This window comes from Neolamprologus multifasciatus, chromosome 3 (genome assembly GCF_963576455.1).
Source record: "Neolamprologus multifasciatus chromosome 3, fNeoMul1.2, whole genome shotgun sequence".
Lineage (NCBI taxonomy): Eukaryota > Metazoa > Chordata > Actinopteri > Cichliformes > Cichlidae > Neolamprologus > Neolamprologus multifasciatus.
This window is the reverse complement of record NC_140441.1, coordinates 24,712,649-24,737,632: the sequence shown is the minus strand read 5'-3', so window position 1 is coordinate 24,737,632 and position 24,984 is coordinate 24,712,649. Positions and strand designations below refer to the sequence as shown.

Below are 24,984 nucleotides of genomic sequence, written 5' to 3'. Positions count from 1 at the left end.
CCTGGAACTTCAGTAACCCCTCATTAGTCAATAGCTACGAATTAAATAGCAAAGCCCTATACTTATGTACTGAAACCAGCTACTTCCGCTTGTCAGCTTAAGTTAAAATGTTACATTTTTCCTCTGATTATTTTTTTTAGCATTTTTTTTTACTCAGCTTGTTACAAATATTCAGGTTAAAAAACTGTCCTAATTATTTTTAATGAATTATGTTCACAAAGTCACGTGTGCAGTACTCTGTACAGCTTGCATCCTTTAGGACAAATAATTTGAAACATTAATATTTCTTGTTCAATACTGGGCTGATAACACCTCTGTATGTTGTGACCAGGATGCAGCAGCAGACTGAACCTTGACTGAAACCTGCTCCATCATCTCATCTTTGCAGATGTCCATTTATAAAGCATCAACAACTCAAAGGTAAACATGATATTAGAAAATGTGTTAGTATATAAGGCCTTTAAAACAAATAAAAAATAAACAGCTGTCGGCAGAACTGTAGGACTGGACAACTTCAGATCCCGAGTGTGTGAGGACAGAAGGATCAGCTCTATTTCAGATTTGAGAGATAATCTTTATATTTCAGTTTGTGATGATTCTGTTCTGTTTGTGATTACAGGAGCCGTCCTCAGATTCAGACCTCAGCACCACCCAGTGACAGCAGACAGATCTTATATCTTCGATCTTTGTAGTAACTCCAAAATTAACTGAAGAAAACAGTACAAAGGTTAAAGTACCACATGTGCTGTCAGTGAAAGCTGCAGCTGTTTTATTGATAAATTTAAAGACAAAGTCAAAAGGATTAATCACTCATGTAACTGTGTCACTATCAGTGTTGGGTAAGTTACTTTAAAATAGTAACTTAGTTACATTACTAGTTACTTCTATCAAAAGTAACTCAGTTACTTCAAGTTACTCGTTACTTTCAAAGTAACTAGTTACTAGGGAAAGTAACTTTACTCAGAATTCTCTTGTTAATGTGTTGCTTCCATAACTTTGCCACTCTTCTAGCTTGCTTACTTGCCACAAGTGCACTGTGCCACCTACCAATAGAAAGGAAAAGATAATACATATTTCCACGAGAGAAATCCCACGCCTGGACCGTCATTGACTGCTGCCATGATTCTAGCCTACGTCACAGTGTCATGTGCGCCTTTTACATCCAACACAAAAAACTGCAGTCGTGGTGCTTTGATTGTACTCAGAACTCGGAAATTCTGCCTTCTGAATAGGAAGATGTAGGTAACACCAGACTGCAGATGAGCTGCATACAGGGCTGGACGGGGACAAAAAATCGGCCCGGGCATTTTGACTAGAGACCGGCCATTATAGGAAAAATCATAAAGCCTTTGAATGAAAACAAACGCTGTTGTGACAGTGATGTTCACTGTTTTGATGGTATATATGCATCAATCGTTTTTTGTAAGATTCAGATAATTATTTTTTAAAAGCTAGACATTTTAAATGAGAATAAGAAAGAAAAGTATTTCTTTGTGCCCACCTCTCCCTGTTAATGCCCTACCTGGCGCCCCTGGCAAAACTTTGCTAGATCCGCTCCTGCACAGTTACCAGCTGTCAGCTACCTAAAAAGGATCCTGGTGTTATCTGTCTCTCAGAAACAGTTCATAACTTCCCTTCAACTCATTTATGTCACCTAAAAGGTAATTCCTGTTTCTCCATCACCTGCTCAGCTCTGATGATTCAGTAAGGACATCTCCTGGTTTCATCTTCATGTTTCCCTCTCACCAGATAAACAAACCGACATCATGACAGCAGCTTTTTTGCAGCTGTGGCTCCAGCAAACATCAGCTGATACTAGGAATTAATATTAAATAAATCCTAACAACAGCTGATCAAGCTTAAACGTGCTGCTGTTGTTTAACGCGACATCGGCTGGTTTCCTCTTTCTGGTGCAAAGTGGGCGATAAACAAACAAGAGAGCCGATCAGCTGATCATTGATCAGTTTTCATGATTGAAGTAGAAACGGGAGAGGGAGGGGGGAGAATGAAAGAAGAAGAGGCAGCTGTGCAGCAAAGACACAGAATAACTCCAGCTCTGTGTCTTTTTCATTGTAGCTGAATTACGGGACAAACTGTTCCTTTTCACCTCAATAAGAAATGCGTAATATTTTCTCTGAATACCAGACGGGACGGTTGGCAACTCTAATAACTTATGAACAAAATAAAGTTTAACATCGTTAACATCATAGCACCCACCCAGCTGTATAGAAACTCCGTCATGCTAGCTAGTACGCAGTACGGGAAAAAGTCAGAATAACGAAAATAAACTCCACCTAAACTTGGTTTATATCTGACCCAGATAGACTGCAGGTCATAACTTCTTACCTGAAGTTCAGTTCACAATTGGACTGGCGGCCGCCTTGGGTCTCTTTTCCTTCTCTTCCACCTGCTGCCTCCAACACTTGCTAATGTTATTGAATCTGTGGAAGTTCCGCGATAGCCACCACACGAAGTAACGAGTAACGACCCTATCTAAATCCCAGTAACAACTAACGCGTTCCTGATTTTGGCATAATAACTAGTTACCGTGCTCGTTACCACAATAATAACGTAGTTACTGTAACGCGTTACTTAATAACGCGTTAGTCCCAACACTGGTCACTATACATCAGCATTAACAGTACCTCAGTTTGGTGTTTCAGAAAACTGCTGATCTCAGACCTGCACAACTTCTGTTTTAAACACTGAATGTACTCAGCTACATGAAGGGCACATGATGTTTTCTCTGACACAATTAAATAAAACCTGATTAAAGTCAAAGGTTGTTACTTGTATTTGAACTGAAAACTTGATCAGGAATTCTTTCACTGTTTTTTGACAATAGTGTGTTATTTATCATAAAGTAGTTCAGAGTCATTCATACCAGAGTAACCAGAGAGCACAACATATATTTAACTTTCTACAGGACTTAAAGCTATGATATTATGTAAAAGTCCAGAGCCTCTGAGGATTATCTGAGTACTTCTAACATTACACAAAGCAAAGGTCTCCATCAGTGTTCATGAAATGCTGGGTTTATCCTTCTTGTGAGGGAGCTGCTGGTGAAGATCACGAGCCCTGCTTGATCCCGGCGATGAGTTTCAGTCTTCCTGGTGTTTCTGAAATGATGCCTCTCACTGTGGGGCAACAGAACATCTGGCACAGGACAGCTGTAATGAAAGAAATTGAATTAGTTTTGAAAAAAAATCTTGGAAATGCCCTATATGTGAGAAGCAGATTTTGTATTTACTTTTCTTTTGCCAATCAAGATAACTAGAAGTATAATTTTCACCATACAATTACTAACCTTGTCATCTCCTGCACTGTCTGTTTTGGGCTCTGGGCTTGTCCTTTCCAGCGCTCATGAGACTGCTTTTGGTGCACTGTGGTATGAGGTGCTAACCTGTTGACAGTGTTGGGAAGGTTAATTTTAAAATGTATTCCACCAAAGATTATAGAAGTAATGTATTCTGAATACTTTACAACTACATGAATGTACTATTGCTGTGTGATTTATTACTCTTACTGAAGGCTACTCGCCATACCAATACCAACTAGATGTTAAAATCTTAATATAAATGAGTAACAGTAGGTGGACATTAGGTAAGGCTGCACTTTTTGCAGCGATCTCGTGTAGAAAAGTATTCAGTGCATATATAAAACAGGTCAGCGGCTCCGAACCGTAGTAAAGGGACCTCTGGCTAATACATCATGTCGGGCTCGTAGCTGAAAACTAGCTTTACTTTGTTGTCTGGGTCAACTTTGCTAGCGAGAGAGAGAGGCGTTGAAAGGCTGCTTATTGTTTCGGAGGAAAACAGGAACACAGTGTACAGTCCAGTCTTAACAGCTTTCTTACAGCTGGGCTCATCGGGCACTCTTTTTGGCTGCAGTGGTTATTATTATATTTACATGCTTCCAGCTCCCGTTTCTGCTCAGCGACAGCTCATACTTTTCCTTTTTCTCCCTCCCTCGCTCACAGACACATAACGGGTATGGCAGTCCGTTCTCCCTGCAGCACAGACTACACTGCCCATGAGGCTACATTGTTTAGGGCGATGCCTGTAACACTCTGCTATTGCCTTCATATTAAATCATTTTGTTTGGGTTTCCACCGGCGTGGAATTACCAAAAATAGAGAGACCATAGCCTAACATATGAAAAAGGAAAATACCGCCATGTAATCCATTTATTTCAACAAACTAACTGTGTTCTCAATATCACCTTTTGAACAGTAATGGATACATTTACTCATATTTTGTATTTTAAATACGTAACGCCGGTGCATGTATTGCGTTACTGCCCAACACTGCCTGTTGATGAGATCTTGTGCCGTTCCTAAAACACCGGCCTCCAACTCCTAAGGAGACACGGGTGTACCTAAATATAGCAAATATTAGCTTCAGGCTAGCTTGCTACGACAAATAGGCTAATACCAGCACTTTACCACAACTTCACCAGATGTAGCTAAAAAAAACTAAACTAATGTCCAGTCCAGTGGGACAGCAAGGAAAGATGACAAAAAATGATTACTTACTTGCGGTTTGGAGGGTCAAGCTGAAATTGAAGCAGCCATTGAAAGAGAGAAAGATGGCAGCTTGGTCAGCACTAGTGGCCTCTATAATGTATGCAAATATATGCGGGCCGGAATCCCCGCCCCCCTCCCAGCGCGCACCCGGATGCCAAAACAGTGCCAGCAGATTGAAACTGAAAAATGGTTTGAAACCGAAAAATGGATTGAAACTGAAAAATGGATTAAAACTGAAAAATGGTTTGAAACCGAAAAAAAATGGATTGAAACCGAAAAATGGAGTGAAACCGAAAAAAAAAAATTGTAAGCGAAAACAAAAGAATTACAGTTTCAATTAATTGTTTTTCACTATCAATTTTTTTTTTCGGTTTCAATACAAGATTTTTGAGTACATTTATTTCAATGACAATATTTTTTTTCGGTTTCAATATTTTTTTCGGTTTCGTTTCAAGGTGGCATCTTTCTGATCCCATACCCTTGGTATCAAAATTTATCCAAGTAGTATTAAAAACGTATTATTTCGCGCAACACCCACGCATAATAGACATGTTCTGAGATTTTCAGTGTGACTTAAAAACGAGTAGATCAACTCACTAAGCTTTTGCTTACCACGCAACCTTTAGAATTAACTTTAAACAACACTTCGTAACCACTCTGATCATACTCCTCCCATCGCTGTTTCCGAAAAAACAGTGAACGGTCATCAAAAGCAAAGAGCATATGAATTGAATCAAGTCTCTCCGCCCGCTTCGCGCTCAAGGAGAAGTATCACCAACTCATCATCGTGGTTAGCGAGACCATACACTTTAGAAACACATTTCTCAAGTAAGAAACTATAGAAATGATCCCTGAAAGTATAGTCTTAAGGAGTAGCCGCCCCGACCCAGCTACTACTATGACGGCCCTGTCCATCTCTGTCACGGTGCTAACAGCAGTGTGTGCTGCTTATGCTTACTGTGTCACGTTTTGGAGTTGGGAAATAACGAAATAACATTAATACACCGAACAGTACTCGTCTGCGAGCTCTGAAGTGACATAAATAATTACTTTTGGAGTACCCACAATGCTCTCTGATGGTATGCCCCTCCTCTACGTCTGTCATTGGCTGCTGTGATGCCGCATGCCGCGTGTTAGCCTCGGATGCTAACAACAACAGAGGATTGAACCGCATATTTAGAGCCGTGGTTTGGAACAATCTGTCTAGCACACACTGTGGCTGGATGCTACCGATACATGTTGTACCACAGACAGAGATAAAATGAGAAAAATATTTTTTGTTAAAAACTTTTATGATAAAAACAATTTGTTAGCAAGGGTCACGTGTGCGCCTGTTTTTGTCTTCCGACTACAAACAGGACTGTAAAACTATTCCTACCTTGACAAGTGTTTTGCATTTTCTTTTTTGTGTGCCAGAACAACAGTAATTACAGATATGGAAAAGTACTCTCCATAACAAAAGCTTAGAGTTATTAATTATCCTTTCAGAAAGTTTCTAGTCACTTTGGATCTGTCTGTGGCAGCTGTCAGGTAAACACAAGCAAAGAGGGATGACGTTTGATTACAAGCCACCATTAATCAGCAATAGCTTAAACTGCTAATTGAGTAAAAACAATTAAAGTCATGTAACTTCCTACATTTCAGCAAAGCTCACATGGAGCTATATTACATGTTCAATAACAAGATTTTGATGTTTAGAGTGGGGTTTCTGCTACTCCACAGCTTCATGAAAATCGCCAAATTATTAACCTTTCCCATGCCACAAGTAAACAGATGCAACAATAAAATATTTATTTGATTAACCATCAATACTAAGGTGTAAACTGAGTCTGCGGGTAATGAAACACATAAATTGCAGGATTTTTGCTTAATTAGGACGTGAATTAAAAGTAAACACAAGCTTAATTTATAACGCTTTGCTGTGATCAGTGGTGGGGTAATTACTCAAAAAAGGAATGTGTTACACATAATGCACAGAACACTTCTCTTAAAAGTAAAGCAATGCATTACCTAATTACTCTAGGAGAAAGTAATTCGTCGTACAACTCGTTAGATTACGTTTGTGTTTCCCCATAAAAAAAAAACACATTTTCGCATACTTACCATTCTTCTTGACTAACATTAGTGTTAGCATGCTGTCTGTGCAGCTGCTCGCAAAGAGACTGTTGTGTTAGCAGCATAATGCAGATGTTTCTGTCCTGTAGCAGTTTTTCTTTTTGTCCAATAAAAATAAAAGTAATCCATGTCCACTAATTTCCTCTTCAGGCACATGGATTTAAATAATCTGAACTGCGAGTGGGACCGACAGGCCAGCAGGCTAACAATCCCAGGAAACTGAACTGCGGGAACAATTACACAGCATCACTGTAAAATCTTGGCACAAGTGGTTTTCATCACAAAGCTGGGAAAGTCCTGCATTATAGGAGCCACAACATTAAAGATGACCTATAGCAAACAACGCTTAAACGTAGAAGAACAGCTCAGTAAAATAAAACACAGCATAAACAAGAAAAATCAAAATGAAGGGTTAAACATTTAAAATATTATAAAATTAAGGAGCTCAACATAGAGAGATTTAAATAAAATAGTAGAGTCCTCTGTAAGAAAACCTGAATATAATAGAATAAGGAGCTAAACAAGATAAATATAAAGACTGTGATATGAGGCAGACACTCTTGATAGAAACGTGCTGGTTTGAATGCTGTGAAAGAGCAAAATGAAGGGTCCGTCCATCCTTCAGCATTGTTTTCATATTAAGTGACACCGCCCTCTACTGGCTGTTTAGTGTAAAAGCAAACTATCGTCTGACAGTAACCCTGGTTTTTGTCCACGTTTTTTTTTATATAATATAAAACCATAAAAAAATAACAAATAATGGGTTTATGTTGCTCTGGACCGATCAATAAAGAGTTACAGTGCATGAATCCTTTTTTTTTTTATCATGTTGACCCGCCTCTTTCATATTGTTTACGCTTACGTCATTCATGTGCGCCGCTCACATGTTCGGTAACTGGAGGCTGTGAGGCGACTCCTCTCCCGGCTCAGGCATGTTCGTTTCTCTCTCTCCTGTTGAACCTGCAATATTGCTGTTAATGTGGCGTTGAGTAATTTCTGTATGTGTTTATAGTTTGGTTTAAACAGCAGCACAAACACGGAATTCCTGAAATGTCTCCACACACACACACACACGGACTCTGTTTCAAAGTCTGCAGCTACCTCAAGATGGACCACAGAACATGAGAACTGCGTGGACATTTAAAGAAGAGCGTCACGTTTCTTGTGTGTGTGTTGCAGGGCATGCCTGCTGGGATGGCTCATGCTAAACCGGAAACGAGTGAAGTGCAGCTGAATGGAACTTCAGAGCTCATGGATCTGCTTCACATCGACGTGGAGACAGATGCTGTGGACCCCAAGCCCGGGAGAGAAGACCTGCCCTGTTCTGTGAGTGCACAGTGATAATACTAATGATAGTCACTTTATTAGTGTAGCACATTTAAAGGGCTCACAGTGCGTCGCAGTTTGGATGGAAGCACACATTAAGAATCAGTCAGCATGGCCCATAATAAAAGCACATAATCAAACATATAGTCTTACAGTTCTTGTATTCACACTTCCACACACACATTAGAGGAACAGAAATCCCCAAATAATAGAACAAGGATTAAAGAAAAACAAGCCTATAAAAATGAGTTTTCAGCAGTCTTGTTAAAACAAACCACAGATTCTGCTGAACTGACGGCTGTTCCAGTGTTTAGGAGCGACAGCTTGAAAAGTGTGATCGCCTCCTGTTTTAAAATGAGAGCAGGGAGCAGATAGGAAGCACCGATCAGAGGATCAAGGTCTCAGCAGGTCTGCGGCTTGGCCACGCAGAGCTTTACATGCTATTATTAACATTTTGAAACAGTTGAGGCTTCCTTCATCATCTGAATTGCAGATATCACTAAATTACTTAATTTTTAAATTACACTTTTTTATCCAGGGGTCTGAAAATTGCTAAATAAAGGTTTGAGGTCAACATGATATGAGATGACCTGATGATCCTCTTTCATTTCTACACCCAGGTGTGGGACCACGTGCTTGTACGCTTAATTTGATGATGTACGGCAGATTAATGTCAGGATTAAAGACAATGACAACATTTATTTCCTGTAGTTTAAGTGGATTACTGGTCTGGTAGCGATGATGGTTTGGAGGCAGTGGCACTGACATAAAGAGACATCAGAGGGACAACTCAGGTTGAGCAGTTTAGAGGTGAAGTTAGAGACATGTGCAGGGATGGTTGATGTATTGGACAAGGGATGTTGAAGATGAAGCTACCAGGCAGGAAGAAAAGAGGAGGACCTCAGAGAAGATTCAGGGATGTAGTGAAGGAGGACATGTCGAGGGTTGCTGTGACAGAGGAGGATGACAGGAACAGGGTGAGCTGGAGGCAGAGTGATGTGCTGTGACGATCCCTAAAGAGAGGAGCTGAAAGAACGGCTTTTTTCCAACAGTGCCTCTGATATCTTGACACTCGAGAGGATTATTGCTGTGCTCACAGTTATTTGTCTGTTTAATGAACAGAGGAATGTCCTGAGGAAGCAGCGGCACTGGGAGAAGCAAGTGGCTGCGAAGAAGAGCAGGAGGAAAGAAGAGAAGCTGAGGAGGAAGATGAATCGTGAGCTGGAGTCCGGTAAAGAGAAAACAAAGAGAAGCTTAAGGAGGAACTGAAAGTCTCCAGCTGGTGACATCACAGCATCTGTCCCTTTCCTGTGTGTTCTTTGACATTCAGGTGCTAGCACAGAGCGTCAGTTTACCAAGCGGGTCATGAAGGCGATCACTAAAGAGCGTCTAGCTGAGGCTCGGTCCACGGGGCTCAAGCTCTGTGTCGACCTCAGTATGACAGACTGCATGTCTGATAAGGTCGGTGGACAATGAAAAACCTTACAACGTTTTCAGCTTACAAAAAAACTCCTTTCTTAAATGAAGGTGGTGTTTATTCACCTCCAGCAGTGCACGTTTTGTTGTTTCAGGAGATAAGCCGACTGGCAGGCCAGCTGAGGCGGCTCTACGGGTCGAATAAGAAGACGACCCGACCGTTTCACCTGTTTCTGACAGACCTGAGAGAGGACAGCCGTCTCTACAGAGAGTGCGTGCGAATGAATGACGGCTTCCTCAACTACACGGTGATATATATAAGTTTGTTTTTACAGTTAAAAGGATTTTAAGTGAACAAACCCTTCAGCAGATCTTTAAAACAATGTGCATGTAAGCATTTATAGGACCGTAATTCACTCATTAAAGGACACTTTTGAGTTTAGGTTTCTCAAAATGTTTTAACCAAAATTGTCTCAGTGTTTTATGAGCAGGTGCTGATTGTTGCCATGTCTCCTGTGTTTGTTTTGTTCAGATGGATATAACAAACGAAAGCTGTCTGGACCTGTTTCCTCCAGAATCGGTTGTCTACCTCACTCCAGATGCTGAAGAAGGTGTGAAAAAATTTGAGCAAAGATGCTTTAAATTAGATTAGATTTCATTTATGTCTTTGATTTGCTCTTGAAATGCATTATTGGTCCAGCAGGTGGCGCCATTTGGCTGTCATGTTTGCTGCTGCTTGTCCCGCTCCTGTTTAGCATTTCATTAATGTTATTTTCAAAATTAGTTTCTCGTTATGTGGAACTTTAATAAGATGAAATTAATAGAAAACAGCATTAAAACACTAAAAATAAATATATGAAATATTTACAGAGAAACAAAAATATTACACAAGATGTACACTCAGTGGCCGCTTTATTAGGCACACCTGTTCAACTGCTCTTTTACACAAATATCTAATCACCCAATCACATCGCTGTAACTCAGCGCATTCATTAATTCAGACATGGTGAAGACGACCTGCTGAAATGCAAACCAAGCATCAGAATAAGGAAGAAAGGTGATTTAAGTGACTTTGAAGGTGGCACAGTTGTTGTCAGACAGGCTGGTGTGAGTATTTCAGAAGCTGCCGTCTCTGGGGTTTACAGAGGATTTCCCGAAACAGAGAAAATATCCAGTGAGCGGCAGATCTCTGGGTGAAAATGGCCTGTTGATATCAGATGATCACTTGTCACAACCAAGCTATGTAGAAGAGCACTGCTGTCAGAGCAGGAAACTGAGGCTACAGTTCACACAGACTTGCCTAAACTGGACAAAAGAAGATCAGGAAAATGTGTCCAACATTCAGATGGTAGGGTAAACAATATGAATGCATGGATCCATCCTACCTTGTCTAAAAAGTTGTAACTGTTCAGACAAGGCAGTGCAGTAATGGTGTAATAATGTGGGGAATATTTTCTTGGCACACTTTGTGCCCCTTAGTACAAACTGAGCATCATTTAATCACCACAGCCTGCCTGAGTATTGATGCCATCCACGTCCAACCCTTTATGACCATAGTGTGCCATCCTCTGTTGGCCGCGTCTACAAAGTTCAAAACATCTCAACCTGGTTTCTTGAACATGAGTTTGCTGAACCTAAATGACCTCTGCAGTCCCCACATCTCAGTAGAGCAGCTTTGGGATGTGGTGGAACAGGAGATTCAGATTGTTGATGTGCAGCAGACAAACCTGCAGCATCTGTGCGATGCTCTCATGTCAATATGGACCAAAACCTCTGAGTAATGTTTCCAGCACCTTGTTGAATCTGTGCCATGGAGAATTAAAAGGAAAGAAAAGAGGGTTCAACCCAGTACTAGGAAGATGTACAGTGGTCAGTGAGCTTATGTACATTTTATAATTTGCTGACATTCATTAAGGTATTTTTTTCCTCCTTTGTTTTCAGCGTTGGAATCCGTGGATGCTGACAAGGTTTACGTCCTCGGTGGTCTGGTGGATGAAAGCATCCAGAAGGTATTTTTCTGTAAAACTGATCATAACACAGACATCGCATAGAGTAGGACTGTAAGTATTATATCCAGTAGGTTTTTTTTCTCCTCTGCAGAAGTTGAGCCTGTCCAGAGCCGGAGAGATGAGCGTCCGCACAGCGAGGCTGCCTATAGACGAGTACATGGTGAAAAAAGACAACGTGAAGAATTTCCACTCAAAGATCCTGGCTGTTAATCAAGGCAAGCAAATATTTTGTTTTGTCCAGAGGACACTTAAAGGTCTTTACCACCTGCTTTGGGTAATAAAGTTTTCCTGTGTCCGCAGTGTTTGACATCTTGTTGACTTTCTGCGACACCGGCAGCTGGATGGAAGCCCTGCAGACGTGGTTTCCTCCAGGGAAGGGTTACGTGGTTGCAGCAGGCGATTCGCCGCCTCCTCCTGCAACATAGACTCATCGCGTAGAATAATGACTTCATTTAATTTCATATCAACTACTGAAACTCCTGTGAAAGGACATTGTTAGAGGAAGACTCTTCATGCTGCTGGTGGGAGCTGTGCCTGGTTAAAGAGGACAGCGCGCTGCTGTTCGGTCATTTTAACACTGACAGATGTTTATTAGCTTTAAAGTGACTGCAGGGAACACACACAAGAGCATTTTTGACTGTTTTACTGTTTTTCTAGAGTCTTCATAGTGCCTTTATTTGTTATTCTCCAACTTCAGCTTCTGTGAACGGCAGCATTAGGAGTATAATTTATATGTATATAGAAAGATGATTACATTTCTTAAAATGGACCAACAGTGAAGTGTTTTGCACTGAAAATCTTTTGCTATGAATGTCTCTATAGACACTGTATTTTTTAAACTTCATGTGTATAAACAGAGTTAAAAAAAAAAACACTCTCGGATAAATCTTACTTCTGTAATAATATTAAGTAAAAAAGTTTTTTATTGCAATTTTACAACCTGGCAGACTTACACAGAATGATTTTTATGTCTCAGATTGCAAAAAATGGCTGTGCTCTGACCAGGAACTCTATTATTCAGTTTTAGGGAAATGTGACTCAAACCGCATCGAGGCTGAGTCTTTAATTTTCATTGTATTTGCCAAGTTACAGTTAACCCTTTTTTAAAATAGAAGTTTAGTCCGCTTGTTGTTTTTCCACTAATCTTTTGGTAAATTTTGTCTACACTATTATTTGGCAGTTTCACTAACAGGTCTTAGTGATGTTCTAAGTCCAGAGAACTCACAGTGCTTAAAAGAAATGAACCAAATCACCATCAAGTGTAAGGTTTATGCCACAGCTACCCTTAATTAACATTATTGGTAATTACCAGAATATTTTTTATGCTTCTGTTTAGTCCACCAGTATGAGCAAGCTCTTTAGTTGGAAATTATACTTTTAATGCTAAAATATAATTATTGTTGCACTTTCAATTTGCAGTTTTACAAAAAAGCATAAAAAATGGCCTGTATTTGTATAGCGCTTTACTAGTCCCTAAGGACCCCAAAGCGCTTTACACAACCAGTCATCCACCCATTCACACACACATTCACACACTGGTGATGGCGAGCTACATTGTAGCCACAGCCACCCTGGGGCACACTGACAGAGGCGAGGCTGCCGGACACTGGCGCCACCGGGCCCTCTGACCACCACCAGTAGGCAACGGGTGAAGTGTCTTGCCCAAGGACACAACGACCGAGACTGTCCGAGCCGGGGCTCGAACCAGCAACCTTCTGATTACAAGGCGAACTCCCAACTCTTGAGCCACGATTGCTAAAGCACATTATTATCAAACAGAATTTATGCAAAGAAAAAACAGTTTTAGTGGTTAAATAGGCCGGACTCTGTTCTAGCTAACATAGGATGAGTTAATTAAAAAAATGCAAATATTCTAAAACAAATACCCCAATTGTATATAATGCATATTTAAAATGGACCTCTGATGCTCATCTCCAGATCCAGGGTAGCTTTGCATGATTCACGGTTCAAAATATCCGGAATCACCTTATACTGGTCCTTGGTGCAGACTCTCAGTTAATCTATTCTTATAAAACAGACTTTCTTTGATTGGCTGCCCCTCGCAGCAAACAAACAGACAGACAGGTTTTAACAGCTGGTCTGAAGCTAATGTGCTCACAGCACTATATTAGGGGTATCTCATCTGTCTGCCTAAATAATAGATGCAGGAAGCCAAAGATTTCAAAGCTACAAAGTGTAGCCTCAAAGAAGACAATCACTGCACAGGAATGCAGTGAGAGCTTACAGAGGAGATGCTTTTAAGCCAGGCTGGAGTGTGCTAAGGACAAGAACACAGGTGGCAGGAATCGTGAAGAAAGAAGGATATGACTTGAATTACATTCAAAATCTTTTTTTTTTTTTTTTAAATATCAGGTTTGAGGATTCAACTTTGAATTACGAGCAGTCCTCTCACATCTGAAGTTTTGCTTTTATATTATGTAAATGTTAATATGTGTGGGTTTTGGTGCATTGCTCTTCTTGTGGATCAACACAATCTTTTACTTCAACTAAACTTTATTTGGTCTAATGACCCCGATGGGTCAGATATACTGTACATAATAATGCATATTTAGAGTTTTAATGCTTAAATGTTGTTCAGATGTTTCTCCTGAAAGTGCAGTTTTCTGAAATCTGATATTAAGAGTGCCAAACGGCTAAAACAGTGATGCATTCATAAAAAAGAGCTGATGTGGAAAGTTGAAGCGTCATTGCATCAAGAATGTCACACGTTTTTCAGTGATAATATGCTGACATGTTAAAAAAATATATACCATAATAAACATATTAACAATATTGATGTTTTATGTGGCCAAACATGAGTTGGCTGCTGGAATAAACAATAAACATATTTTAGTTTTCAAACATTTTTATTTTCTTTGCAGCAACTTAATTTTCATTATGCAATAACTGCATTGATCTGAGTGTTTCTTTAGCATTAAATCATTTGTTGCTGCTGATCAAGAAGATTCACCAAAGGAAGTAGAAAAAAGGAAGTGCAGTGTTACGTATTACAGTGCTACATATTTAATGCTACATGCAAGATCTGCTCATACAATCACTTGACTGGTGGGTTTTTTCCTTTAACACCCTGAAAACTGGAAGCTTTTCTTTTTCTAAAATCAGTGTTGTTCCATATATTGGTGTAAAATATTCAGAAATAAACAATCAGTAGAAATAAAATAAAGTAGCAAAAAAACAAAAAACAAAAACAAAAAGCCAAAGTGGGTTAAATATTGGCTTCAGTCATGGCTCAGTGGTCAGGTAGCTGCAGACAACTGCAGGATTTATGCCCGTTTCTTGGAGGTCATTCCCGTCTGCTGTTTCTCCAGAAAGAAGTTGATCAGCTTCTTCACCCAGGAGGAATGAGGGTTCAGACAAACCTTTGCTCCGTTTGCCAGTCCAGCTCTGATTAAAGAGAATTACAGTCAGTCAATGCTTAAAGGAAAGTAGTCCTCAGTGCAAACCTCTCTGTGATACTTTGGATCTGCCAGCCAACATCTGATTCGCTTTATTTAAATTATTTTCCCCACAAAATCGTCAAACTGCAATCACAAGACAGTTACCAGGAATTAAAAGAACCAAAAAGAACATATTAAACGTCGAGGGAATTATAACAATTTCAAGTGAAAATCCATGTGCAGTTCACAGATTACAGTAATCAAACCAGCTATCGATAAAATCGTCACTGAGACTGAACACTCGGGTGATTAAAGACAACATGGTGCAATCAGAGAAATGAGAGTGAACTTGTTGACTGAAAACACAAACTCTGTGTGGAGCTGATCTCCGCAGGACAAACCTCAGTGTTTTCATGTGAACTCACTGTGAAGTTATACAAAAATGTAAAAAGTGTTGAGAAACAGTTCCAAGAGGGTTTACTGGAACTTCACGGAGAGAAAATCTGATCTGTGTAAGCAGATCCCAGAGTTTAATTCCAGCCAAGTACCCTCCAGGCAGTTTGATTAACGATGTTATCAATGCTCTGTTTGTATGAGCATCATTAAACATGTTTCAACAAATAATACTGCTGCCAGCTTTTAACAAAAGGCCTTCAGTGTTTTCCATAAAATAAGTTTCTAGTTAATTAATTAATTAATTGATTTATTTGGCTTAAAAAACAATATGCTATGGTGTTATTTTTTAAGGTTACATTTAGAATTGTGTTTAAGAGCGATGATACTCCCAGTTTGGCTGGAAGATCGAAAAATGCGATGCAACATGAAAAAATGTAAATAATGTCCCTTAAATCGGGGAAAGAGATTTAAAATGACAGTAGATCAAATGCACATAATTTATAATTTACAGAAATCTTAATTGGCACAAATCTTTTTAAACTTTTAAGCAAAAATGTAAGAGATTTGCCAGATCGAGCTCAAAATAAGTTTCCTTTTGTATTTATTTGTATTTATTTAAATCAATCCATGAATTATATACAGTTTACAGTGTTTATACAAGACTTAATCAAGATTGTTTAAAATACTGGGGACCAAATGTTCCAAAAAAACTTTTTTATAATTTTTTTTTTTTTTTATAAAATTTTAAAATTGTATAAACTTTTTTAAAAGCATCTAATTCTAAATTGTTTATGTGAGACATCTAATCCCATTTTTATAATAAGCCTTTAGATTTAAAGGGTGATTGTGACAGGCTGACTTACATGACTTCTGTGTCCGGGCAGTGAGGCCCCTCAGGGAACAGCTTGATGCTCCTCAGGGTGTCTGGAGGGATGATCCTCGACTCCACCTGCAGGCAGCGGCAGTGCGTGTTGTAGTCACGGCTGATTGGCGGCATCCCTGTCGTCAGCACACATTTGACAGCAAACAGCTTTATCTTTTCTTTCTCACCTCCCGTGAACTTGAATATAAACTTGAAGACATCAATCAAGCTTTCGTTTACTTCAAAAGTCATGTGGATGTTTTCAGGGCGATGTTTGTGTTTTAGAGCTTGTATTATTCTCCAGTGCCAAAGAAAACTTAAAGCAGCTCTAAGCAAGATGAGTCATGCGCTTTACATGTTTCATTGAAACTGGGGGGGGGGAGAGAAGAAGTCATGCTGGGAAGAAGCAAAGCCAGCCTGTGCCAAAGTTCGCTTGGCAGTCAGCGTAACACACACACACACACACACACACACACACACACACACACACACACACACACACACAACTACAACTCAGTGATTGGAAAGCTTCCAAACAGCACGTTTCATCATCTCCTCCCAAGTTGGTGTTTTGACATTCTTAAGAAAAGCTCTTCCCTTTTTTTTTTTGCTCTTCCAGTCATCTTCCTGTTTGTAAAATACTCGCACAAAGGCATTCTCCATTCTTACTGAAGAACTGAAAGACGTACCGTAATAGATGGTGAAACAGTCACGATCACGCTGAAATGTGACACCACTTAGAAAAGTCACATGGACAAAAAAGGGCCCGTAAAACGCTTAGTAAGGTTTTCCATTAGTTAAAGTTTTAATCCATTTGTATTCTTTTTAAGTCAATAAAAAATAATAATAATTCCAAAACACACTTTCAAATAGAGGGAAATGTACACATTTGTGTGCACTTTAAATCTTTTTAACTATCCTACCTGTGAAATCCATTAAATTAGCATTTTATTTTAAATGACTATTGAAAAGTATTTGTGGATTTGAACATTTCTAGTAAGCAATGAATCTTTTTTTTTTTTTTTTTGTTCTTGTCATGCAGTATTTGAAAATGAATTCCCATTTTCGTGCAGAGATGTGGAAAAATATTCTCCCTATTTCTGGTTCCACCAGCAAATTTAATTTCTAAACATTAAGGTCACGTTCCGCTTTCCAGAGAACAGAAATGTTTATTCACACAGAAACTTCTTACTGTGTAGTGATCCAGTTCTTACCGTGGCTGAGGACGAGCAGGGTCCCAAACACAATCAGTACGCAGAGTTTCATCTTGTTTCTTGCTGACGCAGCTGCTTGCTCTGTTGTTGAACACAGACTGATGTATTCCAGCTGTTGTAACTGTTTTCATGCATCTGCACTCTAATATTTATACATACATCTAATCATGTGATTGTTGTGAACTTCTGCTATTAATTTTGAAAAACACACACACAGAGAGGTATGTGTGAGTGTGCACGTTGGTTTCATTTTGTTGCATTCACATGTGCAGCAGAAGGCAGTCATGGGACGGTGGGTTCAGGGGACGATCAGAGGCCCGACTGAGGTTAGACACCATGCTTGCTGCGGTCAGCAGTCCCAGAAATGAACCACACAGATGGGACATGTATGTCTGGGTGTCCAGGAAAAAGCTGCGAGTCCCTTCTGTTTGTCACAATTCTGAAGAAGCACAACACTCTGTGTAAACTCTGTGATCCCCCTTCTCACACTGAAAGAGGAAAAAGATCAGCAGACACAGTTTTGTAAACAATCTCAGTTTATCGTAGTTTATGCAGCCGTAGTACAACTGAAACTGTGATACAGGTCTAGTCCTACAAATACAAGTTTCACAATCATCCCCATTTGTCCTGGTTCTATGGGTGGTTGAGTCACTAATGATCATGTGAGTCATCTCATGTGCCCAAGTGTGAAAAAAGGCATAGGTTCTCACCGTCACCAGAGCCAACCATTGAAACAACCGTGAGACCTTGCAGCATCCTAACATGTGACCTCCTGAGGTCACCTGAGGCGAGGTGTGAGCGCGGGTCGAAACGCCTGAGAACTCAAGACTGGATTGTAGGTGGCAGACAGTTGTTTAGGTAGTTGTGAGTAGACAAAGATGGCCTCCTTCACGTCTCGCTGAAACTATCTGTCCTCACTGTCGTGAACACTCGAATACTCAAAAGAGTGACCTTTGACCTTTAGGAGCAGATGTATGGCTGAGTCAGTGCACAGTAGACACTATGTTGTTTATGTATATGTATGTTTTCAGTGTGAAAGGCGTAACTCATATAATTCTTGAAACAGTGAAACTGTGACTCCAGGAAAAGTCCGTTTCTATGTATACAGGTGTAGCTACACAGATGCTAGACCTCGGGAACTCTGTGGTCATTTTTGAAGGCCAAGAGAGATCATATAGGTTTAAAATATAAAGTTTTAAAGTTTATTTAAGTTAAAAGTACCAATTTTCTTCCATTTTTTACCCTGTGCTCTTGTTTCACATTGTACCACAATGTACTGTTTTAAAATTAAGCATTTTACAGCTTTTTCACTATAACTAAACAAAGTATTTGACCATTAATGGAAACCTTTGTAAAAACAGTGCAGGCTAACTGGTAGACCTCAGTTGGGTCAGATACAGCTGAATTACATAAAATATCAAGTGTATCAAGTGTAAGTCTATCTTGCATCTCTTTTTAACAGGCCATTAATGCACCTGTACATTAAGGTGCAAAATTACACGGCCACCAGAAATTTAAGCTCACTATCTATAAGGTACCAAAAAAGCAGCAGTACTTTAGACAGTACAGAGTCTAAGAGCATAGCATTAATCTAACACATTATTATGACCAATTTAGCAGTCAGATGGGTTTAATGTAATATTCTAGCCTCCTTCAGCTCTTTGTTTTGATACAAGGGGCTGTTTTTGTGTGTGTGATTTGGTTCAGTCTCACTGTGTCACGGCGAGTGAGAGGAGCCGTGTGGAAAATAAAGGAGGATCCAAATGCAGGCACTTGTAAAGGTGTGAGGGTGGTTTATTAAACACAAACTAAAAATGGACAAAAGGCAAACCGAACAAAGACTAAACTATACTGGGAACAAACTGAATACAGAACACGAACCTGAACGAGAGCGAGCAGAAACAGATTGACAGCAGGGAACACACAGATGAAACATGGTGGGAACGCAGACGGACCAGCAACTACAAACACAGAAGACACGACTTAAATACACTCAGAAAATCACAGGGAGATTACACACAGGTGGGAGACACAGCTGGGAATCATTAACGGGACGAGAGGTAAAACTGAACACACTCACATGAGACACAGACCTTCACAATAAAACAGGAACAAGAAACCATCACACTAAGACGCAGACTCGACATTGAGAGACAGACAGAAAATGACACATGGAACTAGACATACTAAGCAGACACAACCGAAGAGCAAATCCTAAACATGAAACCCTAATAATAAACATAATCGACATCATCAACACAACAAGAGAACAAGAAAACAATCCCTGATGGAAAATTAAACCAAAACATTATGAACTCAAAATACTGGGTAGAAACTGACCCAGAACCGTGACACACTGCAAACAGATAAAACTCCATTCCACGTCTGGTGGCGACCAAAACCAGAGCTAACAGAAAAGTTTATATTTTGTTGTTTGTCAGACTGCTATTAATACAACTCTGCTAATATTACAGGATGTGGTAAGAATAACTTAAGAATGCTAAGAGTGTGTAATGTGTTGATTATGTTCAGCTTGTTGTGGAGCTGTAATTCTTTTGTGTTTAACTCACTTTTTTTTTCTTTTTTTCAATTTTGACAACTACTTTTTGCTTTTGTATTTGTGTAACTGGTGTGTTTGTGCATTTTGTCTGACAGTGAAAGGTAAAAAGAAAGACCTAAATAACTTGCCCACTCCAGCTCCTATAGCCAAAAATCAGTAGGTGGGACGAGGGTTAACTCAACCCACTACAACTTCCAAGCTAGCAAGAATTATGAGTTCATGCTAGCATTAACAGTGCCTATACACATATGTGGCAAACATGTACCACATATTCACAGCATCTAGTAAAGACAAGCGTAATAATGACAATAATGAACTAAAACACACAATCAGAAACATCAGGGTGGATAAAGATATAATTAGTGTTGGAAAGGAAATGATATCAACCTTTCCCACTGGGGAATTGTTGAAAAGGGAAGAGGCCACAGGAGCACCCCAATTTTATAGGGCTGCACCAAAAAAGAAGAAGAAAAGGATGAGGAGTGGCTCTAACTGATAATGAAGAAAACTACAGGCCTGGGGGTCCTAAAGGTCAGATATACCAGGAACAGTTTGGGGTTTAGAGCACATTTTGTGTAATTATAACAATATATAATTTAAAACAACATTTTAAATTGAAATCTCAAATGTCATACAGGCAATAATTATTTGACTGATTAACCCATATAAAAATGAATGTTCATGATATCATGTAGCTTTGATACAAGGATAATAAATATGAAATATTTAGTCAGAAGTAAACCACATTCATCATGTCATTAGAAAAAGCTGACACTGTCTTTTTTTGTTTGTGTTATGAAATATGTCTCCCTTATGATTAATTGCGTGCAGACGTTTGGGTAATATTGTAAATGTGGGATGATAATAGGTCACCACAAGTCACATGACTTCAACATATTAAATGATGCGTTACGGGATGACTTGGTAAACTTGCCATCATTTAAAAACAAAGTCAGTGGGAATTTTTTCTCTTTCTCTGTGGGCATATTGTTAGACTGGGACTTATTGCTGTGGCTTACAGTGACTACAGTAAATAAAGATGATGAAAACTCTGAGTGTTGTATAAAAACTAGTTTAAGATCATTTGTTTTAATCAGCATGCAAACAGAGAGAATATGTGGTGAGTTATTATTTTAGCCAATCTCCTGTTTCATTTATCTTAAATAACACGGTGATGAAAAAGACAGGCTGATTATTAATGGCAGAGCTCTGCAGATGAAAGCATGTGTTTGCTCATCTACTTGGCCCACGTGGGAAGATTCTACTACTAACACTAATAATAATAACTTAGATTTGTATAGTGCCTTTCAAGAAACCCAGGGATACTTTACAAAAGTATATAAATGAACAAAAGGCACATTGAAGGCTTGGAGGTTTGGGGGTTGATGTGAGGGACAGACAACAGGCCCAAGGCCGAGGATCATAGCATCCAAGACTGTGTGTATGGGTGCGGCAGGTTAGACAGGTACTGAGGGGCCAGGGCATTGAGGGATTTGAAGGTAAGCTAACTGAAATTTGGCACTCATGCTCTGCTGAAGATGAATTGCTGTCTGGAGTTGCATGTTTAATTAGAACAAGTTGGCTACCAATGAATAGATGTGGGAGCAACAATAATAAACACCCGACTAAAAAATGAATGACTGCAAATAAAATGTGATTACTTCACCTGCTTACCTTTCACATTAAAAGTCATTGAGTCGTATGGAAGGTAAGAAGTAGGAAAAAAGAAAAAAAGAAGTATGACACAGGGCGGCTTTAGCTCAGGAGGTAGAGCAGGTCATCTACCAATCTGAAGGTTGGTGGTAGAAAAGCACTATGTAAAAATCAGTCCATTTACCACACTAGTTTATGTGACTTCTGTTATCTTATTCTCATCTTTAACTTTTTATGGAATAGAAAACGTGTATTCTGTATTAAATATGTAAACAGTTTTCTTGTTTCTGTTGAGAATGAGTGTTTTTGCTGACCATGTCCGTCCTTTTATGACCACAGTGTACCCATTTTCTGATGTATGCCTCCAGCAGGATAACACACGATGTCAAAGCTCAAATCATCATGAATTCATTGTACTTAAATGACCTCCACAGTCACCAGATCTAATCTGTGGGATTCTACAATGTCAATATGAACCAAACTCTCTGAGGAATGTTTTCAGCACCTTGTTGAAACTGTGCCACAAAGAATTGCAGTAAGACTGACCTGAAGACAAAAGAGGGTCCAAACCTTTGATAGCAAGGTGTAACCAACAAAGTGGTTGGTGAGTATATAACCTGCACTTTTACATAACACTGCTACTGAGATGCTTGCAGCAGATCTCTACTCTGAAACAGCTGACCCACAATGAAAAATGGTGACAGATGTAAGTCATCAAATCTCATTAATCAGTCTCTTTCAAAGCTGTCACTTTGAAAGAGTTCTGACTGAGAACTTGGATAATAAATATTTTACATCTGACATTAAATCTGTTTAGATCTTGCTGTCGGTTGTAGCTGTCACTGTTTACTTTGCATTTATATTTTGTGATGAGAACCAGAGCTGTGCTGCTCCTTCTTCTTGAGCGACACATGTTATAACTAGGGCTGCCATTAGGCAGTCACGATTACGTCGACTATCAAAATCGTCGTCGACTAATTTAATAGTCGACGTGTCGTTTGAAGCTTTGTAAGATCCCAAAAGACGCAGGATTAAGTAGTAGGATTTAAGAGTGTAATAACGGACTGAAACAGAAGATGGCCTTCAGAGGCCGCATTTGTAGGCCAATTACATTAAAGCGACATACAAATTCGAAGACTCCCTGAAATGCGTCCGAAAAATGTGTCCTTCATTTCCCCAGATTTGAAGGACAGGTCGGGTGTATCCTTCGTGGCCCAACCTATCCCAGAATTCATAGCGCGGCCCAGTCGATTCCAGTTTCCAACAATGGCGGCAGCTACTTAGTTTTAATATTACTCTTATTATTCTTTCTGGGTCACAAAATAAACGTTTAACATATTTTCAGGCGAGAATGTAGATGTGTAAACTTCAAATATCTGCTCAGTTTATCAAGACACATTTCAAATAATCAAGACATATTTTCAAAAGCGCTCTGACGTTTTCGGAGACGTCTGTTACCCAGCAGCTCGATAGCTAGCCGGGGTTCAAGGCTCACTAGAGCCAGTGAAAACACCGGACTCCCGGCAAATCGTTTTCAAACCCACCACCGTCTTTCGCTACTCAGGTTAAACATGATATATAAGTCACTTAGATAACTTAAAACTGTTATTGTTTGGCTTTTTTCAGTGTTTTATTTGTTCCTCAGTAAATCGGTTTGGCTGAGATTAAAGTTACAGTTTTCACACAGCTGAATAAACGTCAAACAGAAAACTGATTGAACAGAAGTGTGAGCTGGTCGAGAATTTACTCCAGTGTCCTGTTATATTTTAGATAGCAAGAAGCAGACAGCTGAGTTTATTAAACTCCACCAAAACAATCTGCAAATTTCATTAAAAGTTTAAAAAACTATCATCTTGTCTTTATTTTTAGTTAGCACATACCTTAAACACTTCAAGCTGTAAGCTAATGATAGTTATATAAGAGCAGATGCAATAAGCTGTACGTTTTACGTCCAATGGATGCACGATCTGACTAGTCGACTATCAAAATAATCTTTTGAGGCAGCCCTAGTGTACAGTGCTAAACATGCAAAGTGGATCATGATGATTCTGTCACTGTGCCTGATGCTGTGGTTGTTTGGGGGCTGATGATCGTATTTTTTCTCCAATTCCTGTAAAAACAACATATCAGAGAGATGAGACCTTAAAGTGGTAGTGAACAAGTCATATGTTTTCACCCTCAGCTTTGAACCACTGCTCTAAAACCATCAGTATTTTTGTAAGAAATAAAAATTTTCTCAGAGTGTAGCTTAAAACCTGCTGTTTGTTTGGATGGAGATTTACATTAAATATATTTCTTCCGTGCAGGTGTAATTACTGATGTGCAGAGCCTCGCACTGCAGTCACTTTGGAGCCTGCGAGGCACCGTTCACTCCCATGCTTCAGTATGGCACTATAATATATGACGAAAATTTTAATTTATATTTAATAATTTAAAACCACTTTATAAACAATCCTTATTAATGACTGAGCTCGATTTAATAATGTTCTCGTGTCACTGTGGGCACTTACATGACTTCTCTCCTGTCGCAGTGTGGACGAGGCTTGTCCACCTTGAGTTGAGCGATGAGAGCGATCCTTATTGACTTACTGGTCTTCAAACAACTGCACCTTGGAATAACTGGCAAAGGTAGAAAATTACAATTAATGTTAAACTGCTGCAGTTTCATATTTTACTTAAACATAAATATATCTAGATTGACCCCGGTCAAGGATGTAAGAAGTGGATGAATTTTTTTTTTCGTTATTCCCGTCCTCCCACAGTGGAAATCCTGCTGTTGCAATCCTTTGGCATTTAAACTTTCTACCTTCATTTACTCATAAGGATTTCCTGTGCGACTGGTTTATGTTGAGACATGCCTGACTTCAGGTGCCGTTTGTATCTGTTGAAATTGACGTCACAGTTCACTCATTTTGGACTCACTCCAATCACTCATATGTGAGTTTTGCAGATAAAGGATCTTTTGGCATTGCTGATCTACTTCCAGAGAAGTGAAACGCCATAATCTTTTCACATGATCAGGCCAAGGAGGCAAAAGACAGGGCACTTTTCACAGCTGCATACCTGTGACTCATTAAACTGTTTTTTAAAATTCACCATCATTAGAGGGAAACAAAAGCATGAATCATTGAGAATGCAAGAAAAAAAAGTCTCTGAAAATCGCCGATTTATTCAGCAGAACCAGGCTCAGGGAGGAGCGGCAATCTGCCTCAACCTTGGGGCGAGGGGAGGAAGACAGGACAAAAGACACGCTATGGAAGAGAGCCAGAGATTAATAATAACTGCTCATGCACTGCTTCCTAGAGTGCATGAGAGAAGTCAAGGAATGGCTTTTGGGCAATTCTCTTATCTTAAATGAAAAGAAAACCAAAATTGTGGTGTTTGACAGTCATTTCCCCCGGGGCCAGCTAGTTGATACCTTTGGATCCCTCGCCACTTTTCTCTCTGAGCAAGGTGGCGATGGAAGTGACCCTAAATCCCCGCTTGGCTACTAGGGTGGGTTTCAATAAT

The 24,984-nt window shown here is 39.5% G+C and overlaps 2 protein-coding genes, 2 long non-coding RNA genes and 1 other non-coding gene across 6 annotated transcripts in view; 1 reads left to right on the top strand and 4 right to left on the bottom strand.

Annotated features, from left to right (window-relative positions):
* Positions 1-330: 330 nt before the first annotated feature.
* Positions 331-7,277, bottom strand: LOC146522217 (uncharacterized). The gene is made up of 2 exons (XR_014872306.1): positions 3,308-7,277; positions 331-3,170 (listed from the first exon to the last, which is right to left on the bottom strand). It is a non-coding gene; the product is annotated as an uncharacterized LOC146522217 (long non-coding RNA).
* LOC146522218 (small nucleolar RNA U3) lies at positions 5,177-5,392 on the bottom strand. The gene has a single exon (XR_014873500.1). It is a non-coding gene; the product is annotated as a small nucleolar RNA U3 (small nucleolar RNA).
* Positions 7,278-7,528: 251 nt separating the features above from the next.
* trmt10b (tRNA methyltransferase 10B) lies at positions 7,529-14,633 on the top strand. 2 transcript variants are annotated; one of them, XM_085154855.1, is made up of 9 exons: positions 7,529-7,638; positions 7,820-7,966; positions 9,089-9,197; positions 9,297-9,427; positions 9,538-9,690; positions 9,915-9,993; positions 11,324-11,391; positions 11,483-11,606; positions 11,692-14,633. In XM_085154855.1, exons 2-9 carry the CDS (start codon positions 7,823-7,825, stop codon positions 11,814-11,816), a joined length of 933 nt encoding a protein of 310 aa, XP_085010981.1. In that variant the 5' UTR covers positions 7,529-7,638; positions 7,820-7,822; the 3' UTR covers positions 11,817-14,633. The 2 variants fall into 2 exon arrangements, with proteins under 2 accessions (XP_085010981.1, XP_085010980.1); XM_085154854.1 differs by having other exon boundaries at positions 7,533-7,966.
* Positions 14,634-14,675: 42 nt separating this feature from the next.
* On the bottom strand, positions 14,676-17,393 carry cxcl19 (chemokine (C-X-C motif) ligand 19). Its single transcript, XM_085154856.1, has 3 exons — positions 17,262-17,393; positions 16,049-16,184; positions 14,676-14,796 (listed from the first exon to the last, which is right to left on the bottom strand). The coding sequence occupies exons 1-3, from the start codon at positions 17,311-17,313 to the stop codon at positions 14,676-14,678; spliced, it is 309 nt and encodes a 102-aa protein (XP_085010982.1). The 5' UTR covers positions 17,314-17,393.
* Positions 17,394-18,958: 1,565 nt separating this feature from the next.
* Positions 18,959-24,984, bottom strand: part of LOC146522196 (uncharacterized) — a 360,305-nt gene continuing 354,279 nt past the window's right edge. Inside the window, exon 2 of the long non-coding RNA XR_014873063.1 lies at positions 18,959-19,222. This is a non-coding gene — a long non-coding RNA (uncharacterized LOC146522196). The remainder of the gene's footprint in view (positions 19,223-24,984) is intronic.

Coding starts and splice junctions, on each gene's coding strand:
- cxcl19 (XM_085154856.1), bottom strand. CDS start 17,313: ATGAAACTCTGCGTACTGATTGTGTTTGGGACCCTGCTCGTCCTCAGC. Junction 16,185..17,261: donor CCTGCTCGTCCTCAGCCACG/GTAAGAACTGGA, acceptor TGCTGACGACAG/GGATGCCGCCAATCAGCCGT. Junction 14,797..16,048: donor TGCCCGGACACAGAAGTCAT/GTAAGTCAGCCT, acceptor CTCTTTAATCAG/AGCTGGACTGGCAAACGGAG.
- trmt10b (XM_085154855.1), top strand. CDS start 7,823: ATGCCTGCTGGGATGGCTCATGCTAAACCGGAAACGAGTGAAGTGCAG. Junction 9,198..9,296: donor GAATCGTGAGCTGGAGTCCG/GTAAAGAGAAAA, acceptor TTTGACATTCAG/GTGCTAGCACAGAGCGTCAG. Junction 11,607..11,691: donor GATCCTGGCTGTTAATCAAG/GCAAGCAAATAT, acceptor CTGTGTCCGCAG/TGTTTGACATCTTGTTGACT.